This window comes from Zalophus californianus, chromosome 12, assembly GCF_009762305.2.
Source record: "Zalophus californianus isolate mZalCal1 chromosome 12, mZalCal1.pri.v2, whole genome shotgun sequence".
NCBI classification, from domain to species: Eukaryota; Metazoa; Chordata; class Mammalia; order Carnivora; family Otariidae; genus Zalophus; species Zalophus californianus.
The window spans coordinates 59,632,415-59,655,877 of NC_045606.1; the positions used below are offsets into that span (position 1 = coordinate 59,632,415).

Consider the following 23,463-nt stretch of genomic DNA (forward strand, 5'->3'; position numbering starts at 1 on the left):
TCAAAAAAAATGTGCATAAAAGTCTGTGATATTGTAAAGTCTATGATATTCATCATACTAAAAAAGGTATAAATTTTTTTTTTAAATTACAAAAGGATAAAAAAGAATTTGAGATCAACAATTTTGTGCATCCTCAATTTTTGCTAATCTTTTGAATTATTACTTTGTAAAGGAAAAAGAAATGTGATTACAAATCCTGTTTCTCTCTTGCCTACCATATGTTTTTCTCTTGGTAGAATCTAAATCCAAAACCACAGGGTTGGCAGATTCTAATGAAATTAGCTTTATATTTTATTTACAAAATAGTTCATAAATGAGGCAGTTTTAAAAACAAGATGTATTGTCATACACACTAGATAAAGATGATACAAATCCAAATACCCACCTTGGCTCCTTTTGTTTGATTTGATTAATTCTGCACAGAAGACATCAACTTTGGCCTACTTTTATGGAAGAAAACTACTTGAATATTTTGAGAAATATTCCAAAGGACTTGAAGTGAGGGCCATACTAAGTGCACAAACCATCTTAAGTTAAAAGTAAGACAAAGCAAATATTTTCCTAAAAGCTTTGGCAGTTTTGATTATCCAAGCTGTTTTAAGTATAGAACAAATAATGTGGACATTTTCAAGAAACTCACTACAGGCTTGGCGTTCTGGAACCTAATACCCAGAACTGCAATCCTGGCCTCAATCCTTGACAAAAGAACTTCTGTATAACAAGCTCTACGGGGGGGGGGGGGGGGGGGGGGGGGGAGGGGGGTAAATTGTGTTAATCAGAGATTATTTTGAGTTATCTGGAATATCAGACATTCTTGATGGTCAGATTATAACATATACAACATCGGTGGGAGGGGAAAATCCTATAGATTAGTAGACCAAATAATGCAATACAGTGAGGACATATTTATCTAGTATAAAGTCACCTATAGTATTTCTCAAATGGGAAGAAGTCTGGTTTTGCCAAAAGTTTTAAGCAAACACTATCCTCTTTTTAAAAATGTTGTCATTACCTCGCACCGTAATATGCTGTAGTAACTAGGACATCCTGTGATATTCTGGAAGTAAGAAGGGTTATTTGTTAGGTCACCATCTAGTAGTTTATCCAGTACCTAGGTCAGGAGAGAGAGAGAGGAGGAAAACATCAGGGTTGGTAAAAACACACAGGCACTCGTCATTGCATTGATTCAATAGTTTTCTCATTCCTGCATCGTTTCATCGGTGACCATTTATTGCATCTCTTCTCTGGGCTAGACACTGTCCCAGGCACTGGGGACACAGCCACGGGAACAAGAGAGCGCAAGTCCTCCCTCCCGGAGCTTATATCCTTGAGGGGGACAAGAAGCAAGCACTCATAGGAAAAACATGCAGTATGAGAGTGATAAGTGTTAAGGAGAAAACTAAAAAGGAGAAGGAGAGTAGGAAGTGTCACGGCATGTGTGGGCGTGTGTGTGTGGGCGTGAGTGCAAGGTGCACTGCAGGGAGGGGGGAACACAGGTCTCACTGAGAAAGGTGGCATTTGACTAGACACCTACAGGAAGGCAGGAAGTGAGCCATGCAGACATCTAGGGAAAGAACATTCCAGGCAGAGGAAACAGTGAGCCCAAAGGCCTCATAAGGAAGGGCTGACATAACATGGATCACTGACCATTCACCCATAGTACGAGGAGAGAGGGCAGAGGCTACAGACATACCTGCCGGTGCTTGGAACTGGCGGAAGTTCCCTTGGGACTTCTGACTTTAAAAACTGGTTATCAGGGGCGCCTGGGTGGCTCAGTTGGTTAAGTGACTGCCTTCGGCTCAGGGCATGATCCTGGAGTCCTGGGATCGAGTCCCACATCGGGCTCCCTGCTCAGCAGGGAGTCTGCTTCTCCCTCTGACCCTCTTCCCTCTCATGCTCTCTATCTCTCATTCTCTCTCTCTCAAATAAATAAATAAAAATCTTGAAAAAAAAATAAAAACTGGTTATCAGCGGAGGTGAGGGCAGTCAGCATGGTTGTATGCCCTTCTCTAGTCATGTGGAGACAGGTGCTTTTAGCCAGGATGGTGGTTTGGCCAAAGGAGCTGGGCTGACCTGAGTTTCAGTTGGGTAATGAAAGAAACTGAGACTTGAAGGGTTAAGGATCATGACTCGGGAGTGGGATCAGTGGACTGCGATTGCAGGACTGTTCTCTGAATTGGTACATTCAGAGGAGTAAGATGGCGTGATGGGGATCTGAGGCTGTGGAGTGATTGTCAGATTTTTTTTTTTTTGTAGTGAGACTGAGCAGCTAAGGTCAAGAGGAGAATAAGATCATCGAAAGAGAGGAGACTAAGGAACTGAAGGGCCAGGTATTGAAAGGATCCTTCACGCAGACACTGCAATCACTAGAAATGATGACAAGCGTGATGCCCTTGAGACAGAATGACAGTGAGGCGTTATCAGGGATGGGAAGGAGAAAGCCAGAGGGTGGTAGGTAACTGTAAGGAGTGATGGGTGGGATCATGTGAGAATGTGAGAGTCACAGCTCAGTGCTTCTGGAGGGACAGAACATGATCTGAAGGCAGCAATGAGGAGCAAGAAGGATGCCCACTCTACCCATGAACCAAGTGGTACAAAGTAGCTAAGACAGAACACAGCCCCTGCTTGAGAGGGGAAGTGACAGCAGCAGGGGAGAAGCAGGTTTTGGGTGGAGCAAGAAGATGAAGGGAATACTTACAAAAGAGATTGAGAACATCGGGACGTTTTGGCATGAGGATATTGAGTCTGTAAGGGGCTCTTGTAAAAAGAATGAATTTGACACATTTTCAAAACTAATGATCAGGTATGATTTTAGCTTTTCTTACATGGTAAGAATTCAGGACAGTAGTATCCTAGTTTTACAGGTGAGAAAACGGAGGCACACAGAGGTTAAGTCACTTACCAAGGATGCCTCACTAATAATGTCAGAGGAGAGACTCAAGCCCAGGCCATGCCTCTCCAGCCTACATGCTCCACCCCCCACCCGCTAGCTCTCCAAGGGGCAGACTGCCGTCTCTCTTAGTCTTCACCTCTTTCTGGCCATGCATTTGGGTTTAATATAAAATTCCATTATTTTATTAGATTAATCTTCTTTACCAAACATGAAGCAACTTAATTTATCCAAGTGGCTATTGCCACAGGGCTAGAGACCAAGTATGAAAAGGATCGTCCTTGTGGAAAGGCGGGGGGAGTAGTAAGTATGCTCTAGAAATGCTATGGTCACTCAGGACCACTGGCTGCGCACTGTGCACTGCATTGGGGATGCCTGGCTGAGGGGTAGAGAACCCGCCAAAGTGCTGGTTGCCAAGCTGGATAACCACACTTGGGCTGCATTTGGAGAAACAGCCATCTTTATTCTCGCACAATGGTGGCATCCACTTGCCCAACCTTGAATCCACAGGACTCTGTCAACTCAGAGAAGGTGTCTTTTTCTAACTTGTCCACCCAGAGGCAACACCATAGGCTAGTGGTAGTCCTGAATATAGGTGGCATTTTTTTTTTATCCTTAGAAATTATCTTCAACAGGGGCGCCTGGGTGGCTCAGTCGTTGGGTGTCTGCCTTCGGCTCAGGTCATGATCCCAGGTCCTGGGATTGAGCCCTGCATCGGGCTCCCTGCTCCGCGGGGCCTGCTTCTCCCTCTCCTACTCCCCCTGCTTGTGTTCCCTCTCTCTCTGTGTCTCTCTGTCAAGTAAATAAATAAAATCTTAAAAAAAAAAAAAAGAAATTATCTTCAACACCAATGGGAATATAAATTCTACCCTTAAAAATGGGGATCTGATTTCAGAAAGAGTCAAAAATCATTTCTTGTCAAACAAGTGAGGTGGGTGGTCAAGACCTGTGAGATCCAGGTTTTGGTCAAAATTTGTTTCACAGAAAGAACTTTGTGATCCAGAACATTGTCACGGCAAGGGGGACAATACAGGGCCAGAGATGGGTGCATCTTGCAGAATGTCTGAATGTTCCAGGATTTTTACAGACTGCATGGAAGTTACCACTGGAGAATACCAGGGTGGGAGTCGGTGGGGGTGCGGAAGGATTCCAGTCCTAGGCCTGCCACAGTCTATTACGTGGTTTTTGGCCACTGAATGCAGTCCCTCCTGGCCTCAGCCTCCTCATCAGTGAAGTGTGGATGTGTGCATGTGTGTAGGGGCAGAAGACAGTCTATAAAATTCCCTCCAGCTCCAAGTTACTGCTTTTTTATTAACTAAATCATATTAAGGGATCAGAGCATCCAACAGGCTTTATTATTTAGGCTTGTGATTTTGACATTGTACTCTCTCGGGTCTCAGGATTTCTCCAAGCCTTCTATTACATACGCTGAAACACATTCTACCACTACTGGCTTACTTTCCTAAGTATCAGCTTATCTATTTCCCTTAAAATAAAACAAAGATTATTAAGTGAACTCATCACTCCAGATATTGGATCAATGGTCACGGAGACATTGCATACCTTCCTAGGTTTGTTGTTGTTGTTGTTGTTGTCTTGTTTTGTTTTGGGTTTTTGTGCCTTTTGCCTTGTTTTCTGATGAATCTAGTTTGGGAGAGCTCTAACCTCATGGGCCAGCTTCTCATTACCTCTGAATACACAAAATGACCTGAACTTTTCAACAGTTTCGTTAATCCTGCCGGTGCTTAGGCTGCTGCAGCATGCAGCAAGGACATCTTTCTGCTTTCCTTACCCCTTACGGTCCATCAGATGTTCTTCCTCTTGACATCACTTAATCCCTGTATGTTTCTTCAAAAACACATTAAATTTCTCACTTGCCAATTGGTCTCACATGATGTAACATTTGATATTAATTTTAAATTCTAGAGGTTCAATCCTTTTACCCTTTCTGCCTACTAAACAGATAGCCTAAAACCAGACCTGAAAATAGTGTCATTGCACATCGAAGAGGGATCTTACATGTCCCCGTAAGATCCCTTTTCCTTTGCATTTACAATTGCACAGAAATTCTGAATCCGCACTCTGCAGCCACACCAGGTGTCCTGGCACAGGCACACGGGAGGCTGTTGGCATCTTGAGGGATGGTTTCAGCTGCACATCTTGTTGCTGTCAGAACTGATGGTAAGGGCATTCACTGCTTTGGGGATTTCAGGCAGGGCGAGGCACCCCGCTTGTTAAATGGAGCTTAACCTTGTTACCCCATTCTCCCTGAGTTTGTATGCCTCCTGTTTTGATCTGAACCAGCTGACCTGCAGTGCCTAGAAGACTATTAATATCAGGCCTCAGCCTTAACAACAGTAATGCCATTAGGTAAACTAGTACAGGATGTGTTCCCAAGAACAAAAACACTAAAGTCCTCCAAATGCAATCCTTGCCTCATTTACTAATATGTGAAACATGATGGCTCTATGGTAAAGGTGGCAAACAAACAAACAAACAAAACAACCTAAAAAAGATAAGTGATACACGATCTTTGTCTGCACTGGCAAAACCAAACCAAACCAAACCAAAAACTCAAACTCCCGTATGTTAATATTTAGTATAGTCTCAGATTTTAAATAACTCCCCCCATCTCAACAAAAAGGGCAAGGAATAGAACCATATTATTTGATTCTCAAATTCAATTTTAGGGGAGCATTGTGACAATATTTACAAATACCAACAGCTCTTTGTAAAAGTTTCAAATCACTAGACTTTATCATCTTTGTTCCTGACACACAGAAACATGTGACATTTGTCACACACTGAGGCCACATCTCCAGCTGGAAGGCCGTGTGTGGGTATCACCCTTCTGAAGGGTTTTGAGCATATGCTGAAGCATATGTATCTACTTTCTGGGTCGCCTTTCCTCTGATTTCCTTGTGATAGGGCATGCCTTTAGGGCCTACACAGCATTTAAAGAAATCAAAACAGTTAATGAAAGACATAGCTAGATAAACACTCCAAGGCGATCGCTGGTTTAAAATACAGCCAAAGTAAATTCAAAGAGACCTGGACGGTTCTTTCCTTCACTTTGAGCCCGCACTCATCCGCCTCATCAGCGTACCAGCTACACCTTCTCTAACAACAAAATGCCTGAGTACCACGATGCTTCGAGGACCCGGCTCAGATGGTTCTCATTGCTCCAGGCAACGCAGGTCCAGAACTCACTTCAAAGGCTTGAAGCCACCTCTTCTCCCTGATGTATTTCACGCAGTCATCACACTGCTTCTGGAAGTACTTTCTCTGCTTCTCATCCAACAAGCCAATTTGGTACAGGAATGTGGCGTAGCCCCCTATGATCTGAGGAGAAAAGAGAAACACAAACGACACAGGGCGAGAAAGAGAGAAGTTAGGGAAGCCTGCTTGCTTGGTGAAATAACCCTCTGTCATTTGTCAAACTCACGTGGGAATTAGCCAAGCAAGACACTTAGACATGTGTGCGTACCCCACAGAACACACACATACACAACACACACAATGCGCACACGTACCCCAAACATACACACACATCACACGTACACGCACGCGCATGCCCCACGTTCACACTCACATCCAACCTAGGCTGACATAATAAGTTGACACCTTAAAACATTTGGTAAAAATGAGAAGGTTTTAACATAATAAAATAAAATTAAAAAAATAAAAAATAAAGAAAATGAGAAAGCTTTAACTCATTAGAAAGTCAACCGGGCAACATTATTTCCCTCCATCAAGTTAGGTCTCTAAGGTCTGAGGAGCCTCCATTGGATTAAAGGGGATTTAATCTCCTTAAAGGGCAGAATGGAAAGGAAAAAGGAGACACCTACTGATTCAGGATCAGAATACGCATCTCCAAGAGCAATTCCTTTCAGGTTGATCTTCGTTGTCGCCATAGGGCCGAGGGTGTGGATATAGTGTGCGAGGGCTGGTACGTACTTCCCTGCGTACGACTGAGAGGGTAGATGTGAAAATGAACCATCGCAAATTGGTGCTATAACCATCATGTGTTTAAGCTAATTAAAATAACAATAAAACAGCAGTATTTCCACATGAGACCTACCACATATTTTACCTCACGCTGTAAATTCCACAATAGCACAGAGCTCTGTCTCTCACTTCTTTTGGCATCCCCAGACAGCACCGGTGATATGCAAGTCACTGGTGAGGTGCACAAAAAAATGACAAGGGGACATGGACTAGCTGAACAGTCTAATTTCCTTCCAGAAGAAGATAACGTGGGCCACCGACACAATTCTCAATTCTGCCACCCATAGGGCTTGTCTTTCCAGAAAGCGCCATTAAAAACTTTATTAAATAATAAAGAAAAAAAATCTCAAGGCCAAAATTAAGATTTCAAATTCTGTATGATGATGCAATTTGAAATCTACATGTATTAAAATGGAAAGTATATTTACCGGCTCCTGAAATTGTCACTTGACAATTATCTCCGTTTCCAACCTTTCCAAATACATGGTTCTTTTTCAATTTCAAAATATTTTGTGGACACAAACATTATAACTCTATTTTTAGATTATGCTGAAAAAAGCTACTATTCAGGAATATTTTAAAAATAGCTTTGTACTGGGGCGCCTGGGTGGTGCAGTCCGTTGAGCCTCTGATTCAGTTTCGACTCAGGTCATGATCTCAGGGTCATGGGATCCAGCTCCACATTGGGCTCTGCGCTCAGTGCAGAGTCTGCTTGAGACTTTCTCTCCCTCTGCCTCTCCCCCCGCCCCTGCTCCCCACACTCTCTCAAATAAATAAATAAATAAATAAAATCTTTAAAAAAATAGTTTTGCATTTTTTACATTAAAAAGCTGCCTTTTTGACATCTCCACTTATATGTCTAATATTAAACTTCATATGTTCAAAATTAAGCTTGAATCCCCAAGCCTTCCTTACAGCCCATTAGTGATAACTCTGTTCTCATTGCTTAGGCCAAAAATCATGGTGTCATTTTTCTTTTCTTTTTTAAGCAGGCTCCACGCCCAGTGCAGAGCCCATCGCAGAGCTTGAGCTCACAACCCTGAGATGGAGACCTGAGCTGAGATTTAAGAGTCAGACGCTTAACCCACTGAGCCACCCAGGGCACCCCAGTGCCATTCCTTCTCTCTCACACCCCACAAAAGTCCATCAGTGAACCTTGTCAACTCTACCTATTCTGTCAAAATAGGTCCAGAATCCAGGGTCTTTGCACACACCCCCTTCATCACCTTTCTCCAGGTCCTGTCACCTCTTGCCTGGATTATTGCTTTAGCCTAACTGGCCCCCCTGCTTTTGTCCTTCCCCTCATCCAGTCTATTTTCAAGACATGGTCTACTAAAACATGAATCTGATCTTGCCACTCCTCTGCTCAAACCCTGATGACTCCCCAAGTCCCTCAGAGAAAAAGCAGGGTGCTTTTTCGGAGACATAAGTATTGCATGTTCTTGTCACCTCGTTAACACTGTCCCCTGCTACCCTCTCGCTCATTCCTCTCTCGGACCAGTCATGACTGTGACCTGTACTGTGCCTTCCACCGGGGGCTTTGCCTTAGCTGCTCCCTCCACCTGGAACGCTCTTCCCCCAGATGTCCATATGGTTAACTCCCTTACTTGCTTCAGTGAGACCTTCTAGGGATGCTTTCCCTGGCCACCCCGACTAAAATTTTAACACCCTCCCCCCCTGTTTTTTTACATTTTATATTTCCTCTTTTTTCATCGAATCCTTATCACTTTCCTACAAACTTTTACTTACTTAACTTGTGTAGTTATTCTCCCACCCACACTAGAATAGAATATCCACGAACACAGGGAGATCTGTCTGTTTTGTAGGTTAGTATAGCCCCTGTGCCTGATGCTGTTAGTGCTCAATACAGTTGTTGAATGAATGAGTCTTGAATTAACCTACCTGCATTTGAAAAACACTAATGCATATATGTTCAAAATAGACTAAAGGCATGGAATAGGTACATATGAGTCCACAGACCCTTCGTAGTATTTCCAAGGCTCTGCAGGGGTCTGTAGTTCAAAGCCTGGGAGATCCCAAGAGCTCTCATTTGTTCCATACCCTAATCATATGCTGCAGATGTCATTACTCCCATATCAATATGAAGGCACTGAGGCTCAGAGAAGTTAAGTGGTAGAGTTAGAATCTAACCTGCTCTGACTTACTCCCAAACCTACACTCTTTCCAAGGTATGATAAAGTAATGTAATTTGCATAATTTATACAAGATCTCCTCACTGATGCAGCCCTCTTGCGCAACAGTAATTATTTAGGCTAAGTATTATGCAAAACAGTGTATCCATTCATAAGCATGAGCACATTTTAGCTTCCTTGAGGTGATATAAAGATGTGTTTACATGCCTGAAATGTGCTTTGTTGCATAACAGTGCTATACTTTCCCATTAGGAACAATAAGTGAACATTTATCAAATGTAATTTCAGTAAGATGGACCAAAAAACCCAAATTTCCTTGAGTAATCATTTTACTGCTAAAGATGTATCATACAGTCTTCATTCAGTGATAGTTTATTAGACAACTCTTCTGTCAAAGGCATTGTGGTAGACATTTGAGAAGACATAAAAATGAATAAAGCATAGAACTTGCGCTTGTGAAGTTAATCATTTCTTCTGAAAAAATGTTACAAAAACTTGACCACTATGTGATGGGGTGAAGTTTGCCATTTCATGGATTATTATTCTCACATTGTGTACCTTGCCCAGCACACAGTAGGAACATAAAAACATACTTGATAAATAAATGACTAATCTGACATTACTGCTAAACATTTTTTCTCTATTGGATGTTATCATTCAAGTTGTCTTGTTGTAAGACCTGGCAATAAAGCATCTCTTTGGGCGCCTAGGTGGCTCAGATGGTTAAGCATCTGCCTTCGGCTCAGGTCATGATCGCAGAGTCCTGGGATCGAGTCCCGTATCAGGCTCCCTCAGGCTCCCTGCTCTGCGGGGAGCCTGCTTCTCCCTCTCCCTCTGCCCCCCCCCCGACTCTCATGAATAAATAAAACATTAAAAAAATTTTAAAAAAAGCATCTCTTTAACTCTTTCTGAGATGGAAGGGCGTATATTTTAAGTTGCTCTAATGATGGTGATGACAAATTCAGGCTAAAACAGCTACATTTTTATGGCACCCTCCCCTTTGTGGCCACCATGCGTATCTGGGATAGATCCAGGCAGGAAATTAAGAAGGAACACCTACTCAATTTCTGAGCATCGACGACAAACAGGCTACCCCCCGCACTTCAAACTGAACTAATTTAAAGTTAATGTTATCTTCCCATATTTTAAAATGATGAAAACAAGGGTCTGTGCATTCCAATCACGTGCCTGGCTGGAATTCCATCAAGGCTCAGCTGCCTCCACATCTCCCATTTCTCATATCAAGCCACACTTCAGTCAATGGTCCTGGAGACTATGAGTCTGTGGTCTCCCAAGCTGGAGCTCAGCCTTGGGTTCATCTACTACATGCTTGCTAAGCTGACCATTTAAAGAAAACAAGATGGTGAGAGAGGTAGTTCTATAACCGTGTCCAAAATAGTTTCCTCAATGTTCAGTCCACATCTGCTAGCCTAACGATGATGTTTATCTCATTTTTGCTTTCTAATGACTATCACACACTTCCTTGCCCTGTGTCAGTGTGACAAATCCTTCACTGCTGTTTCCATTAATCATTCCATTGCTTGAGTGGCTCAGGCTGTCACACAGTAGACAATTATAGGATTATTTTATGGAAAACAGACACAGAAACATTATAATGAAATTTCAATTATTTTCACTCTCGTTGAGACATTTTTTTCTGCATGATCAGACTAGTTTACTCTTCCTGAATCATTTATTTCTCAATTTAATGATTCTCTGACCACCACGAGCACTTTAAAAGACAACCAGACAATAAATCTAATGTTCTTTTTGCCCAGTTTTCTCTTTTCTGGATATATTTTAAGTAGACTAGAAACCTCTATTTTAGGGGGGAGAATTGAGGTGTGGCTGTCCGAGGGATCAGAAATGAACTACGTGGCCCCTTAGGACGTACAACTATAATCCTGTAATTTTATGAACTCTTGCTTCTTTTGTTCTGAGTTCTGTCTGTAACAACGACGAGAGCAACAACCACCACAACTCTCGGCCCTGTGGTCTCTCTGATCTATTGCTGGGGCTCATCAATGTGGGCAGCAGCTGGGCAACGAAGCTCCTGACGTCTATGAATTAACACTAACCTTCTACCATCGGATGAGACCCTGGCCTCATAAAAGCTCAGAACAGCATCAAAGTGATTATAAAAGGAAAGAGGAAAAGTGTGGCCAGAAACAATCTGAACACATTATTATTTTAAAATTCAGCAGTGACCCTCAAATGAGGAACTCAGCCAGACAAACGTATTTATTTAACACAATAATTCAAACTAGGTTAGTGATCGACACATCAGGATTTTCGTCTGCCCTTGTTACTCCTTTCTAGTATTTAAAGAAGCTTCCAGCTGCAATTTCCAGCACCATTGTTCCACGGCTCATTTTCCCCACAGTGACCCTATTTTGAGCTCGCCTCTGACGAGAAGGCCCAGAGATATTAGGGTGTGTTTGTATATGCTTGCATTTGCTGGGGCTTACAGAAGCAGTAAGCCTCCAGTTTTCCTCTTACATCACACAGATCTCAGAATTCAGTTCTCAGTCTTTTATTTCCCCCCCGAGAGAAAAAGGTCTCCACATCACAGCTGAACAGTGGTTTCAAATCTCCGTCTGCAATCTTTCTGAGTTCTTAAATGATGTTTGGAACAGCCTAATGGAAATCACGTTAGGAGCATATTGTACTTGTAAAAATAGTCTAGAGAGAATGTAATGCTTGTTAATTATCCAGATGTGTAAAAGCACAATGAAATTGGACTTAAAGAAACTTGTAATTGTGTATTGCATCCGAAGCTCTCCCTTCTTACATGTTTCCACAACGACTTACTGTACCCCTGCCACCCGGTTACTTTTAAAGGAGGAAAAAAGCATTCATATCTACAATCAAGTTTCAATCAGCTCTCCCAGAAGGAAAAAAAAAATCGTGTCAGAGGATAAGACTTTAATGGAAACAATGTCTTCTTGCAGAAATTTCACATATGTTAGCGGTTACTATTGTTTAAACTACTCTACATTTCTCCGCTACATTTCTTACTAAAGTTTAGTTATAAAAAAAAAATAGATGCAGCTATATTCATTCTCTGCCTTGCTGCTAGTTATACACTGTATGGTAAAACATGCAGAACCTCTCTGGATGATACTGAGCAATGGTCTCTGAAATGAGACACACCTGAATCTGGACACAGAGTGTCACTATCCACAGGCCGTAGTTCCCAAGCTTTGCCCAGAATGGGAAGAGGTAGAGTGATCAACCTCAGGAATGGCATGTTGAGGACGCTCAGGGGTTATTCTGTGCCGTTTGCTCTGCTGTGCGGCACCCCCCCCCACCCCTAGCCACTCCAGTTGGAATGAATGTCTCGTTGAAGAATTCACTTCAGGGCTGGAAGGGGCTCCTTCAGGTCCCCAGAAGGAAACAAGGTGGGCTGCCCTTCTGGAGAGAGCCCTGTCCTTTAAGTGCTTCCCAACCACACAGTTTTGGTGGAGCCACCTCCATTCATGGGGGTGATCAGAGAGAATAAGGGGATATGCTTTGAAGAGAGTTTTAGACCCACATTGAAAAACCACAAAAACTGGTGAAAAGTCTAAGTGTAATGGAATAATAGATGACACAGCAGTCAAGAGAACAGGACGCAGTGAGAGCAACCTTGACTTCATCTAGCCTCGGGGTGGGCTCTTCCTTCCCTCGGCACCATTATTTTCTCTGAGCAATGGAGGTGTGTTCTTAAAATGGCCAGCTCAGAGAATTAATGAACAAGGAAAGCTGGAACTTCAGCATTGTGGTAATCTCTACAACTTCCTAGACATTTCTAGACTGTGTGTCATCTAATTTCTAGTCCACACTCCTGCAATTAAAAAAAAAAAAAGGCTTCTAACAAGAGGATGACTTTATCTAAACATCTATTTTTCTTGAAAAGGAGCTTAAAAGAAATGCAGAATCTCTAGGAAAGGACATAAGAAAGACATTTTGATCTGTATCTATTAGTCACATATTTATGCAAAGTACACGCCAGCTTCCAAATGATATATTCTCATTTTGTATTGAAAAGATGCTTTAAAAAAAAAATCCAGTACAACCAGTATGGAAAACAGTAGGGAGGAGCCTCAAAAATTTAAAAATAGAACTAGCATATGACCCAGCAATTCTACTTCGGAAAATATATCCAAAGGAAATGAAAACACTAACTTGAAAAGATAGCTGCCCCCCACCCGCCGGCCCATTTTCATAGCATTGTTATTTACAACAGCCAAGAGATGGAAACAACCTAAGTGTCCATCGATGGATGCATGAGTGAAGAAGTTGTGGTATATACATACAACGGAATATTATCCAGCCATAAAAACAAAGGAAATCCTACCATTTGTGACAACATGGATAAACCTTGAAGACATTACACCAAGTGAAGTCAGAGAAAGACAAATAGTGTATAATCTTACTTATATGTGGAATCTAAAAAACACACACAAAAAGCAAAACAGAAAGAGATCAGACTTGTGGTTACCAGAAGCAGAGGCTGGGGGAAGAGGCAATTGGGGGAAGGTGGTCAAAAGGTACAAACTTCCAGTTCTAAGTCACAAATTCATTTTCAAGTCTAAAAGGAAATATTGGCAGGTCAGATGAACATAACTGAAAATAGACATTTGTCATGTCAAGAGTTAAAGTGGCTTGAATGTCATCTAATAAAATTCAGCAAGTTCCAAGCTCTGCGAAATAACTGCATTCCATGGACTTCAAGCCTTTATGTCACTTGAAACTTCCATTTACTCTATAAAACTTTATGATGAAAGCTTAGTCTTTATGATTAAAACTCAGTCTTCACCAGAAAGACAGCAACATCCAAAAGGACAGCGAACTTCTGTTTGTATAAGGTTGATAACTCTCAGAGATTCCACATGAAATATGGAAGGGATGTCAACTCCCTTCCACAACAGTGCACCTGCTTTCTGCGAAGAGGCAGGTTTTGGAGACGGAGGTTTCAAGGAGAGAGCACCCAGGCTCCAGATAGCGCCTACATAAGCAGGGTTCCAATCCTTAGCCAGTTTCTCGTTTGTAGGCTTTGGGCTCTGGAATCTGGCTGCTTCAGTCTCAGTCCTGGCCAAGTGACCCTAGTAAGGCTGACCTAACCTCTCCAAGCCTCAAGTCATCTCGGCTATATAATGGAGATGATACTAACAGTGCAAGCTTCAAATAGCCATGACATGCATGAAACAATGCTTAGCACCATGCCTGCCATATAGTCCATTTCCAATACTCTCAAATAAGAGCTATAAATAGAACAAGTGAACTATAGACTCTTTTTTTAAAGATTTTATTTATTTGTCAGAGAGAGAGAGAGAGAGAGCACAAGCAGGGGGAGTGGGAGAGGGAGAAGCAGGCTCCCCGCTGAGCAAGGAGCCCGATGTGGGACTTGATCCCAGGACCCTGGGATCATGACCCGAGCTGAAGGCAGACGCTTAACGAACTGAGCCACCCAGGCGTCCCTGAACTATAGACTCTTGAAGGCCCCCTTCTGGCTACCAAATTCAAGCCAGGGCTAAAAGGATAATGGTGTAGTCCTGCAGAGGCGTTCTCTCACTCCCGCTTGTACATCAGTGCTGGAAATGCCCCTGTTACAACTATCTTTCTATGGCTTGGGCTCTGTCCTCTATTCAAATACAAGCATGTTGGGAGTAAGTTTAATGTAGCAGATCCTTTCTAATGGACAGTGTGCTGATAATAAGTCAGAAAGGGGGAGAGAAAGAGAAGAAATCATGATGGAGACGGAGCAAGCCTGAAGAAACAGGACCTGAGCACCAGACAGCCAAGGAAAGAAAGGAAGGCTGAGGGTCGGGGCGGGGGGGCGGGGGGGGGCGGAAATAAGGGAGTAGAAAGGACAGTCCCCAGGGCCTGGGACATAGCGCAGAGAGAGAAGGGAAATGAAAAGACGCTGGAGAGAAATATCACCAACATTTTTATCTAGCAACAACCTTGCACAAAGCTGCTCTGTAACATTCAATAAGCACTGTGCTTAGTATCGTATGAAACAAATTACACAAACATGGCTTTCACCTACCGGGAGCCTGCAACCCGACCGCAGTGGACCATGATGATTTCAATAAAGGTTGTCAGACTCCGTGATCCCAGCAGGACTTCACTCATGCAGATGAAGATGAAGTACCCTATTAAGCTCACTAATTTTTAAACAGCTTCAAAGTTTTGCCTTTATTGGGCCCTCAAATTAACCATGGTTGCAAAATTGCTGCTGAGGAGAGTGGGCTCCTTCTTGCTGATCAAGAAGAGATGCCCAGTGTTAACCACACGTTCTGCCATTTCAGACGAGCTCCCCATCCATGGCCACAGCCACCGATAGGCGCGGAATCTTTCTTGGGAGTGGACACAAAGCCACATGCTCAGACAACAATGGGCAGTTCCCCTTCCTCCCACTACCTCCCTGCCTCCCAGTGAGGGCTGTTTCACTTTAACTTCTAGCTGGGCCCATGTACACTTGAGAGGATTCTAAAGTGTGTCTGTCCCTCAAGAACAAGAGCAATCTCACTAATAGTTACTGGCTCGGAAAGGATAACACTTATAAAGAAAGTTAATTATGTGAATTAAATGCAGCTTGTTTCTCTTTTTGAAGTACATTTTTTTCATGCCTTGAGGAGGTGATTTACAGACACATTTGTCTCTCTTTAGAGAAAATTAATTCCAGTTGGTGTTCTGGGCAGAAATGGAGAGAAGGGAATGAGATAGGCGGTTCTTCCTTCGGCCTTGCACTGCCTACGAATCCCACAGTATGCCTGGTTGTGGACTCGCCGTGGTCCATGTGGCAGTGGCAGGGAGCGTGGGTCAGTCCCCACATATTTTGCTACGATCCAGAACTTTAAATATCAACTTCTAAGCTCCGTCATCATTTTTTAGACAAAGCAAACTATTTCTTTTAAAGATGATTTCAGGGACGCCTGGGTGGCTCAGTTGGTTAAGCGTTTGCCTTCTGCTCAGGTCAGGTCCCAGAGTCCTGGGATCAAGCACCGGGGTGGGCTCCCTGTTCAGAGGGAGCCTGCCCCTCCCCCCTGCTCATGCTCTCTATCTCACGTTCTTTCTCTCTCAAATAAATAAATAAAATCTTTAAAAAATAAATAAAAAAATAAAGATAATTTCAAAATAATAGGAGAGACAATGCCACATCCCAAAAACAAGTGAGCAGAACTTTTTAAATATCTCAGCCCCTGTCTACATGCATTAGGCCATATGCTTTGGAGCTGTAATGTATTAATCCAGCTTTTCACCATGAATGGTAATAATAGTCATCATGTGTTGGGTACTCACCACAGCCATCACTCCGTTAAATATTTGAGGAGGATTATCTAATTAAATGCTCAAAACAATCCTATGTAGTAGGTATTGTTATTACTTCCAGGCTCCCTTGCACCAAAGTCAGGGTGCTCCAGACCCTTCCAGCATCATGCTAACCCTCATTCATAGTACACAAATGGGAAGGATATTTAGGTCCAGTACATTTGCATCGAAAAGCAGAAAACCATTTCCAAGTTTACCATTTATTTTTCAAGGATGATTCTACTATTTTAGTGGCATTATTTGTTCGGCCTCCTTAAGAGTGTGAGGAAATTAAGATTTCTGAAGAGAAAGGCTTTCCCTTTCTGGAAAAATCTATCATAACCTTTTTTTTTGTGGAGAGAAGGAGGGTGGGTATTACATTAAAATTGCAATTGTATACAGATGCTTTACGAATACATCTAGGTAACTATGCTTGAACATCTAGGAAAGTAAAATATACCTGTAAGTGATCTAATCTAAAATCCAAGCCCTCTGACTGTAAGATGAAAAGCGGAGTCAAGAGAGGTTAAGGAACTTGCTTGGAATCATCCAGAGTGGCCAAGCCAGCAATGAATCTCAGGTCTCCTGATTATTAACCCAGAACTCCTTCCACTTTTCCTTTCTGCCTCCTAGCCTTAAAACAAAAGATTGGAAGGAACAAACTGGACTGGAAAAATGTAGCATTCATTTTAATAAAACGAACCATCAAGGCATTATTATTTAGTGCTCCTCCCTCTAGAAAGAGAGTGGGGGCACCTGGGTGGCTCAGTCGTTAAGCGTCTGCCTTCGGCTCAGGTCATGATCCCAGGGTCCTGGGATCGAGCCCCGCATCGGGCTCCCTGCTCAGCAGGGAGTCTGCTTCTCCTTCTCCCACTCCCCCTGCTTGTGTTCTCTCTCTTGCTGTCTCTCTGTCAAATAAATAAATAAAATCTTAAAAAAAAAAAAAGAAAGAAAGAGATGTGGCCCCAGATTTAATGTATCCCACATAGTTCGTATGAAGATGATGCTGCCTGGCAACCACATCTCTAAACCAGGTCCTGCCTGGCAACCGCATCTCTATCCCAGCTCTGGCCCACCCTCATTCACATCTTCCTCCATCACTTGGAAGGCATAGGTTTCCTTAAAAGTATTCATCCTGGCAGCAAAGAATGTAAAAAGAAAACTGTCCTTTCCCACACACATTCGGAAATTACATGCATGAAACTGCCAGGCAGACATGAAATAGACAAATTCTTCATCCAGAATTTGGCAGCTTTGCTGAAGTCCAACATCATGGTTAACAACATCGCCATGTTATTTGCAAGGCAGGAATTACACAGTAAGCAGATCACTCTTCTGTTGGAGGTGGAGGCTGGGCATTTTCTAGGGTTGTTTCCAAAATGACAGGAGTGTCACTTCCTGCCCCTTTGCCCAACCTACCTCAGGGAATGATTGGTAGAGATCCTAAATAATCCTGACCAAATAATTGGCTTAAAAAAGATGTTAAGTATGATACGCCAAACAGTCAGAATATCCTTCAAAATAGAAAGAGAAGCAAGCAGGTGGAAGAGAAGGAAATTCCTAGTTCCATTAACTTGCCATTCCCTTGAAAAAACTTAGGCTATTTTTCACCTTGACTCCCTTACAGTAAACATTTGTGGTTTGAGCTTGCCCAGCATCCTCCCAGCCCTTCCGCTGGTATAATCACCAGAATCTTCCCTCATCTTCACTCATCCCCCTCTCTCAGGTCTTGTGATTCAGAAGGTGAGGGTCCCCCTATGATCCTACCCCTCCCAGAGCATTGGGGTGGGCCTCTGGTACCATTATTGCCAACCTGTTTGTCCATCCCATTGACCCCAGTTATTAGTTCTGGAACAGGCATGGGATCCAAATGGATCGCCTGAGATTCGGGAATATGGGTGGAATATATTAGGAAAGAAAAGTTGAGCTGATAGGCTATACTTAGAGCTCTGGAGTTGGGTGGAGGGGCAAGGGCACCGGTGAAAAAACCGTAGCTTAGAATTAAACCAGCGACGTGCAAAGCCAAGTGAATAGATCAAGAAAGAGTAAGAGACAAACTCCTGGTGACAGCGTTTGCGCACCCAGACCCAGCCATGAATCAGCTGATCTCCTGTTTTACTCAAGCCATTCTGAATAGGGTTATAAGCAAAACAGCCTTGACTAACACACGTCTCCTCATAATTCAAAATCCAGCTTAATCGTAACCCCTCTTCTGTTTGGCCTTTCCTGAGGATCCCACATTGAGAGGTAGCTATGTGCACTCTCTTTGTGCTATTTGTCTTTATACCTACTTCTCTAATTGTACTTTTCATTTGGCATTGTGTTTATTGCCAGGCTTACAGATTTAGGGTAGAGTTAATGTCTTATTAATCACTGAATTTCTAATACTTGTCCAATGCCTCAGACCTAGTAGTCCCTCAAACATGTGTGTTGAATTGAATTTGATTCTAACTACTCTTTCAGTGAACACTGCACCCTTCAACGAGTTCCCATTACACTTAGAATGAAGTCTAAACTCTACCATGGACCTACATGATCTGCCTGCCTCTCCCATCTCAGATCCTTCTACAGTGGCTCCGTGCTTTTCCATGAGTCTGTCCCCAACTCAGAGTCTTTGCATTTGCTCTTCCTCCTTCCAAGAAAGCTCTTCTCCAAGATAATTGTAGCTATAGCTCGACTACCTCACTCATTCTGCTACATGTGCTCTACCCACCTGCCTCCAGAGAACCTCTGACAATCTTACGCACAATAGCACCTCCATCACTCCGCAACCCTCTCACCTGCTTTATCTTTTTTCATGACCCTTATCAATGCCTGATGTACAGTACATTTTTATTTCTTCATTTATCACTGTCTTCACCTCTACAATGTATGAAGGGAGGAAACTCCTTTGTTTTGTTCACGACTGTATACCTGGCACCTAGGGATTTTTGTGTTCTCAAAATATTGGCTGCTATACATTCTTAAAAAAAAACCTTACATTTAAATGTATGAAAAAAGAGCAGATCCTAAAACTGAAGCCAACCTATGCAAGTGAACCCAACTGTGTTAAATTATAACATAATCACCTTAGGAAAAAAATAGAGTTAAGTCTTATAACTTTTAAACATGGTACTTTTAAACCTATAGTGAAATACAGTCTAAGGGTAAAAGTAATTATAGCAAAAAATATTGAAAGTAACTTGGAGGTTTCCTTGTTGGTAGTGGTTCTGATGTAGTAATCGAAAATCATTGGGCACATATTATAGGATTCAGCCAAGAGGGAAATATACTGATGCTGTTGGGAAACACGGTCCACAATGTGGGTGAAGGGGTATACAGAATGGGGAAAGGAAAAAAGAAACTTGTGATGTTGCATTAAAATTATGGGTATCAGTATGAAGTCGTTCTGTTCCCCACTTCTGCCTCCGGAGAAAGTCGAAAAGAAATGGCATCCCAGTACCAATGAGCACACTTTGTGCTCAGACCTTGGTTTTTAAAACCATCCCCCATTAAAAGGAGCCAGGGTTCCTTGAAGAAATGACTGATTCCAGTGCTAGGGCAGGGAAAGTAGAAGACAATCCTAGAGCATAGATTTGTGCCAAAAAGCAAGGAAATGCTCAAAGACTAATTGGGCCCCATCAAAAAAGACACAAGAGCCAGTCTGAAGGGGCTCCCTCTGACCAAGGATGGGAAATATGAACATCAAAAATAGTAATAATGGCAAAAAATTTTAACACATCAAGCAGAAATAACAAACCAAGAGTCCGCAGTGATATTTTAAAAAATAAATAATAGAGAAGAAGAGGAGGGAAAGATCTCTATAGAAGAATACCAGATGATATCTATAGGATGACAGATCCCCCCAAATCACCATTTTATAAGCCCCAGGGGAATAACTGATTCAGAGAGGAAGCATCAATGAATGCTAAAACTAGTGGGTCACAGATTTGGGGGGAAATAGATTTTCACATGGTCTCACATTATTTATTAATTTCAAAAGGAAAAGGGTACCTTTCCAATGGTGAGATCGGGCAGATACCACTTGGACCAAGTGATCAAGTTTAGTATTGCCGATAATGAGACAAACAGGTATTATGTGCTTCGTGATGTGATACAATAGAAGTACACAGTATCATCTATGTAATGTTCCTGCCAAAATGTTTTCACTGAATGTAAGCAATGAGGAAAGAATCAGACAAATTCAGAAAATGGGATATTTTACAGGGCACCTGGCCTAGACTCTTCAAAATCATCATGCATGACAACTACAACAAAAAAGGCAGGGGACGGGGGCTCCTGGGTGGCTCAGTTGGTTAAGCCGTTGCCTTCAGCTCAGGTCATGATCCAAGGGTCCTGGGATCGAGCCGCGTGTCGGGCTCCCTGCTCAGTGGGGAGTTTGCTCTCCCTCTCCCTCCACCAGACCCCCCCACCCCGACTCGGGTTCTCTCTCTCTCTCTCAAATAAATAAAGTTTTTAAAAAATGGCAGGGGGCTGAGACCTAACAACGCACTGTGATATACAAAACTTTAGGGAGCCCTGGATTTACAATAAAAAATGTTACGGAAAACATTTTGGGAGTAAATAGAAAATTTTGAATATGGGCTGAATTAATATTAATGTGTGTTTGTGTGTGTGTGTGTGTGTGTGCATGTGTTTACAGACTGAATGCATGAATCACAATGTCATGACGTATTTCAGTCCTGATGATATTGGAAGCACACAAGAAAACATGACTTCAACTTACCTCCCCAGTGGCATAAAAGTCATTTTCTTTATATTCAGGAAACAACAGGAAAAACTGAACTAATGCACTGCAAAAAGAACAACAATAAAAAATATCACATGGCATCAGAAGAGTTTAATGCTATGCTACCAAATCTAACTCTCTGACAATAGGTTTCACTTTTTTTTTTTTAAGATTTTATTTATTTATTTGACACAGAGATACAACGAGAGAGGGAACACAAGCAGGGGGAGTGGGAGAGGCAGACGCAGGCTTCCCGCTGAGCAGGGAGCCCGATGTGGGGCTCGATCCCAGAACCCGGGATCATGACCTGAGCCGAAGGCAGATGCTTTACGACTGAGCCACCCAGGCGCCCCTAGGTTTCACATTTGAAGTAAGATGCTATTAGGCTTTGAGCTCTGGTAGGCATTATATTCAAAGTGTCATGTACGTGACATTCCACACTATGGATGGTTAGGAAATAATTTTGGGCTTACTTTACTCATAAAGGTGAGTCAACACCCTGGGCAGGTTTCCAAATCTCTGCATTACCAACCTGGACCATCTAGATGTTGAGGGGACCCTTGAGCAAAGTGATATGGGGTTTCATCTATTATTATAGCAATTCTTGGAGGAGGTTCCACAAACCTTATGACCCCATTAACCTGGGTTTGTGGTGAAGTAATGAGAACCTTATTGGCTTACCATCCTCTTCCTATGGGGGAACCCTGAACATTTCTAATGGGGTTCCCCGAATTTCAGCATTGTAATAACCCAAGAACAACAACAACAACAACAACAACAAAACCCTGTAAAATGGCCATAGTCTACAAGAAAACCACCAAATGGCCAGATTTGGAAGTAACTGTCCAGTGGCATCTAGGCTCAAAAAAAAAAAAAAAAAAAAAAAAAAAATCACACTATAGAACACCAATAGCCACTTCAATGAGTTATACTGAAATAGATTTAAACAGACTCAAATTATTTCATAACAAGCAAGAAAAGGGTAGATTACTGAATGATTCTCTACTTGACCAAAATCTTTCAAAAAGGAAACAAAACTTATGAAACTCAGAAGCTCTAAGAGTGTGTTGACCCAGATTGCATTGTCTGAGAAGCTAGGCAGCGCTTTTGTTCCAGCTTCCTGCTGAGGGACTAAAAGCCATGAACTATCCAGTGAAGATGAAAGGCAAGGAGACCCTGCAAAACCAGGAGGAGGAGAAAGTTCAAGGGTTACAGGGAGGCAAAACTGGGTCATTACAATCCCCAAGATCCTGGCTGTACTTAATTTTCAAAGGCTCCATAAAAATCCTCCATTAAAGACCACTGTAGAGCTGTGGTGTATTTCTGTATTTATTATTTATAGTAACTAAAGTCTTTGTAGCAAATAAATCTGGGAAGCTGCACTATATAGCTTCCATGTTTGTGCTGGCAATAAGCTGGCTTTAGCGTGGAGATAAAAATAGAAGTTTATTTTCCACCCTTCCCTCGCCACCCTTCAGGCTAAAAACTACTTCTCTGTCTCTCTTCCTGCTAGTTGGAATGGCAATAGACAATTTAATATAGTAAATCTCACTTAAGCCTTATGCTTTAGCTTAAAACTTACTTACTTGGAGAATCTGTTAAAGTTGTCAGGGTTGCCAGCCTTAGCAAATAAAAATACAAGACGTCCAATTAAACTTGAATTTCAGATAAACAACAAATAATGTTTTCATATAACTATGACCCAAATATTGCATGGGACATACTTAGAGTAAAAACATTATTCATTATTTATCTGAAATTAACATTTAACTGGGCGTTCTGTATTTCATCTGGCAATCTTAGTTCAAGGAGCTAACCTCTCAGGTTGCTTCTAGCTTGAAAAAGGCAGGATTTTCTAGCTCATGTTTCCAAGGCAAGGCCCCCCTCTTGAGGAAGTTATAGTTTTAATTTCACAAGAAGATCAGAACAAACATTCGGCTAATCATAGCAAGCCCTTGGGAGACCTTTCTTAAATGAGAGTGAAGAATGAAAAAAGTAAATTTAGTAAGTTGGATTTACATATGCCATTTGCTTGTTTAACTGTGTTTTACTCCACTGTGTGTAATTCGTATTCCATGGTGAGGGTTTGCTTAAAAATAAAATCTAGAATCAAGCCTACATAAAAGTTTCAAATTTTAGAAGCAGAATTGCTAAAATCTATAATACATAATGTACGTGTGTGTGCATGAGTGTGTGTGTGTGTGTGTGTGTGTGCGTGCACGCCACGCTTTTATTCGGGCCCAAGAGATAGATGTCCCAGGAAGCAAGCCTCTGTCAGATGATTCTATTTGGCAACCTTGCTAGCATTGTGCCAAGGGCCTTGTCTAGTAAGTTGAATTTAGTCAAAGGCCACCTGGTGGCAGAAAGTTACATTAAAGGACAAC

General features: G+C 42.2%; 1 protein-coding gene across 7 annotated transcripts in view; it reads right to left on the reverse strand.

The window, feature by feature from the left end:
* The window catches only part of CPVL (carboxypeptidase vitellogenic like), a 127,089-nt gene that overhangs the window by 55,867 nt on the left and 47,759 nt on the right, over positions 1–23,463 (reverse strand). For 6 of the 7 annotated variants that reach the window (XM_027573890.1, XM_027573892.1, XM_027573889.1 and 3 more), the window contains 4 exons: positions 21,077–21,143; positions 6,739–6,861; positions 6,101–6,232; positions 1,013–1,111 (listed from right to left, as the gene is read on the reverse strand). In XM_027573890.1, the coding sequence (XP_027429691.1) occupies positions 1,013–1,111; positions 6,101–6,232; positions 6,739–6,861; positions 21,077–21,143 (421 nt within the window). The remainder of the gene's footprint in view (positions 1–1,012; positions 1,112–6,100; positions 6,233–6,738; positions 6,862–21,076; positions 21,144–23,463) is intronic. The other variant, XM_027573894.1, reaches the window with a different exon arrangement.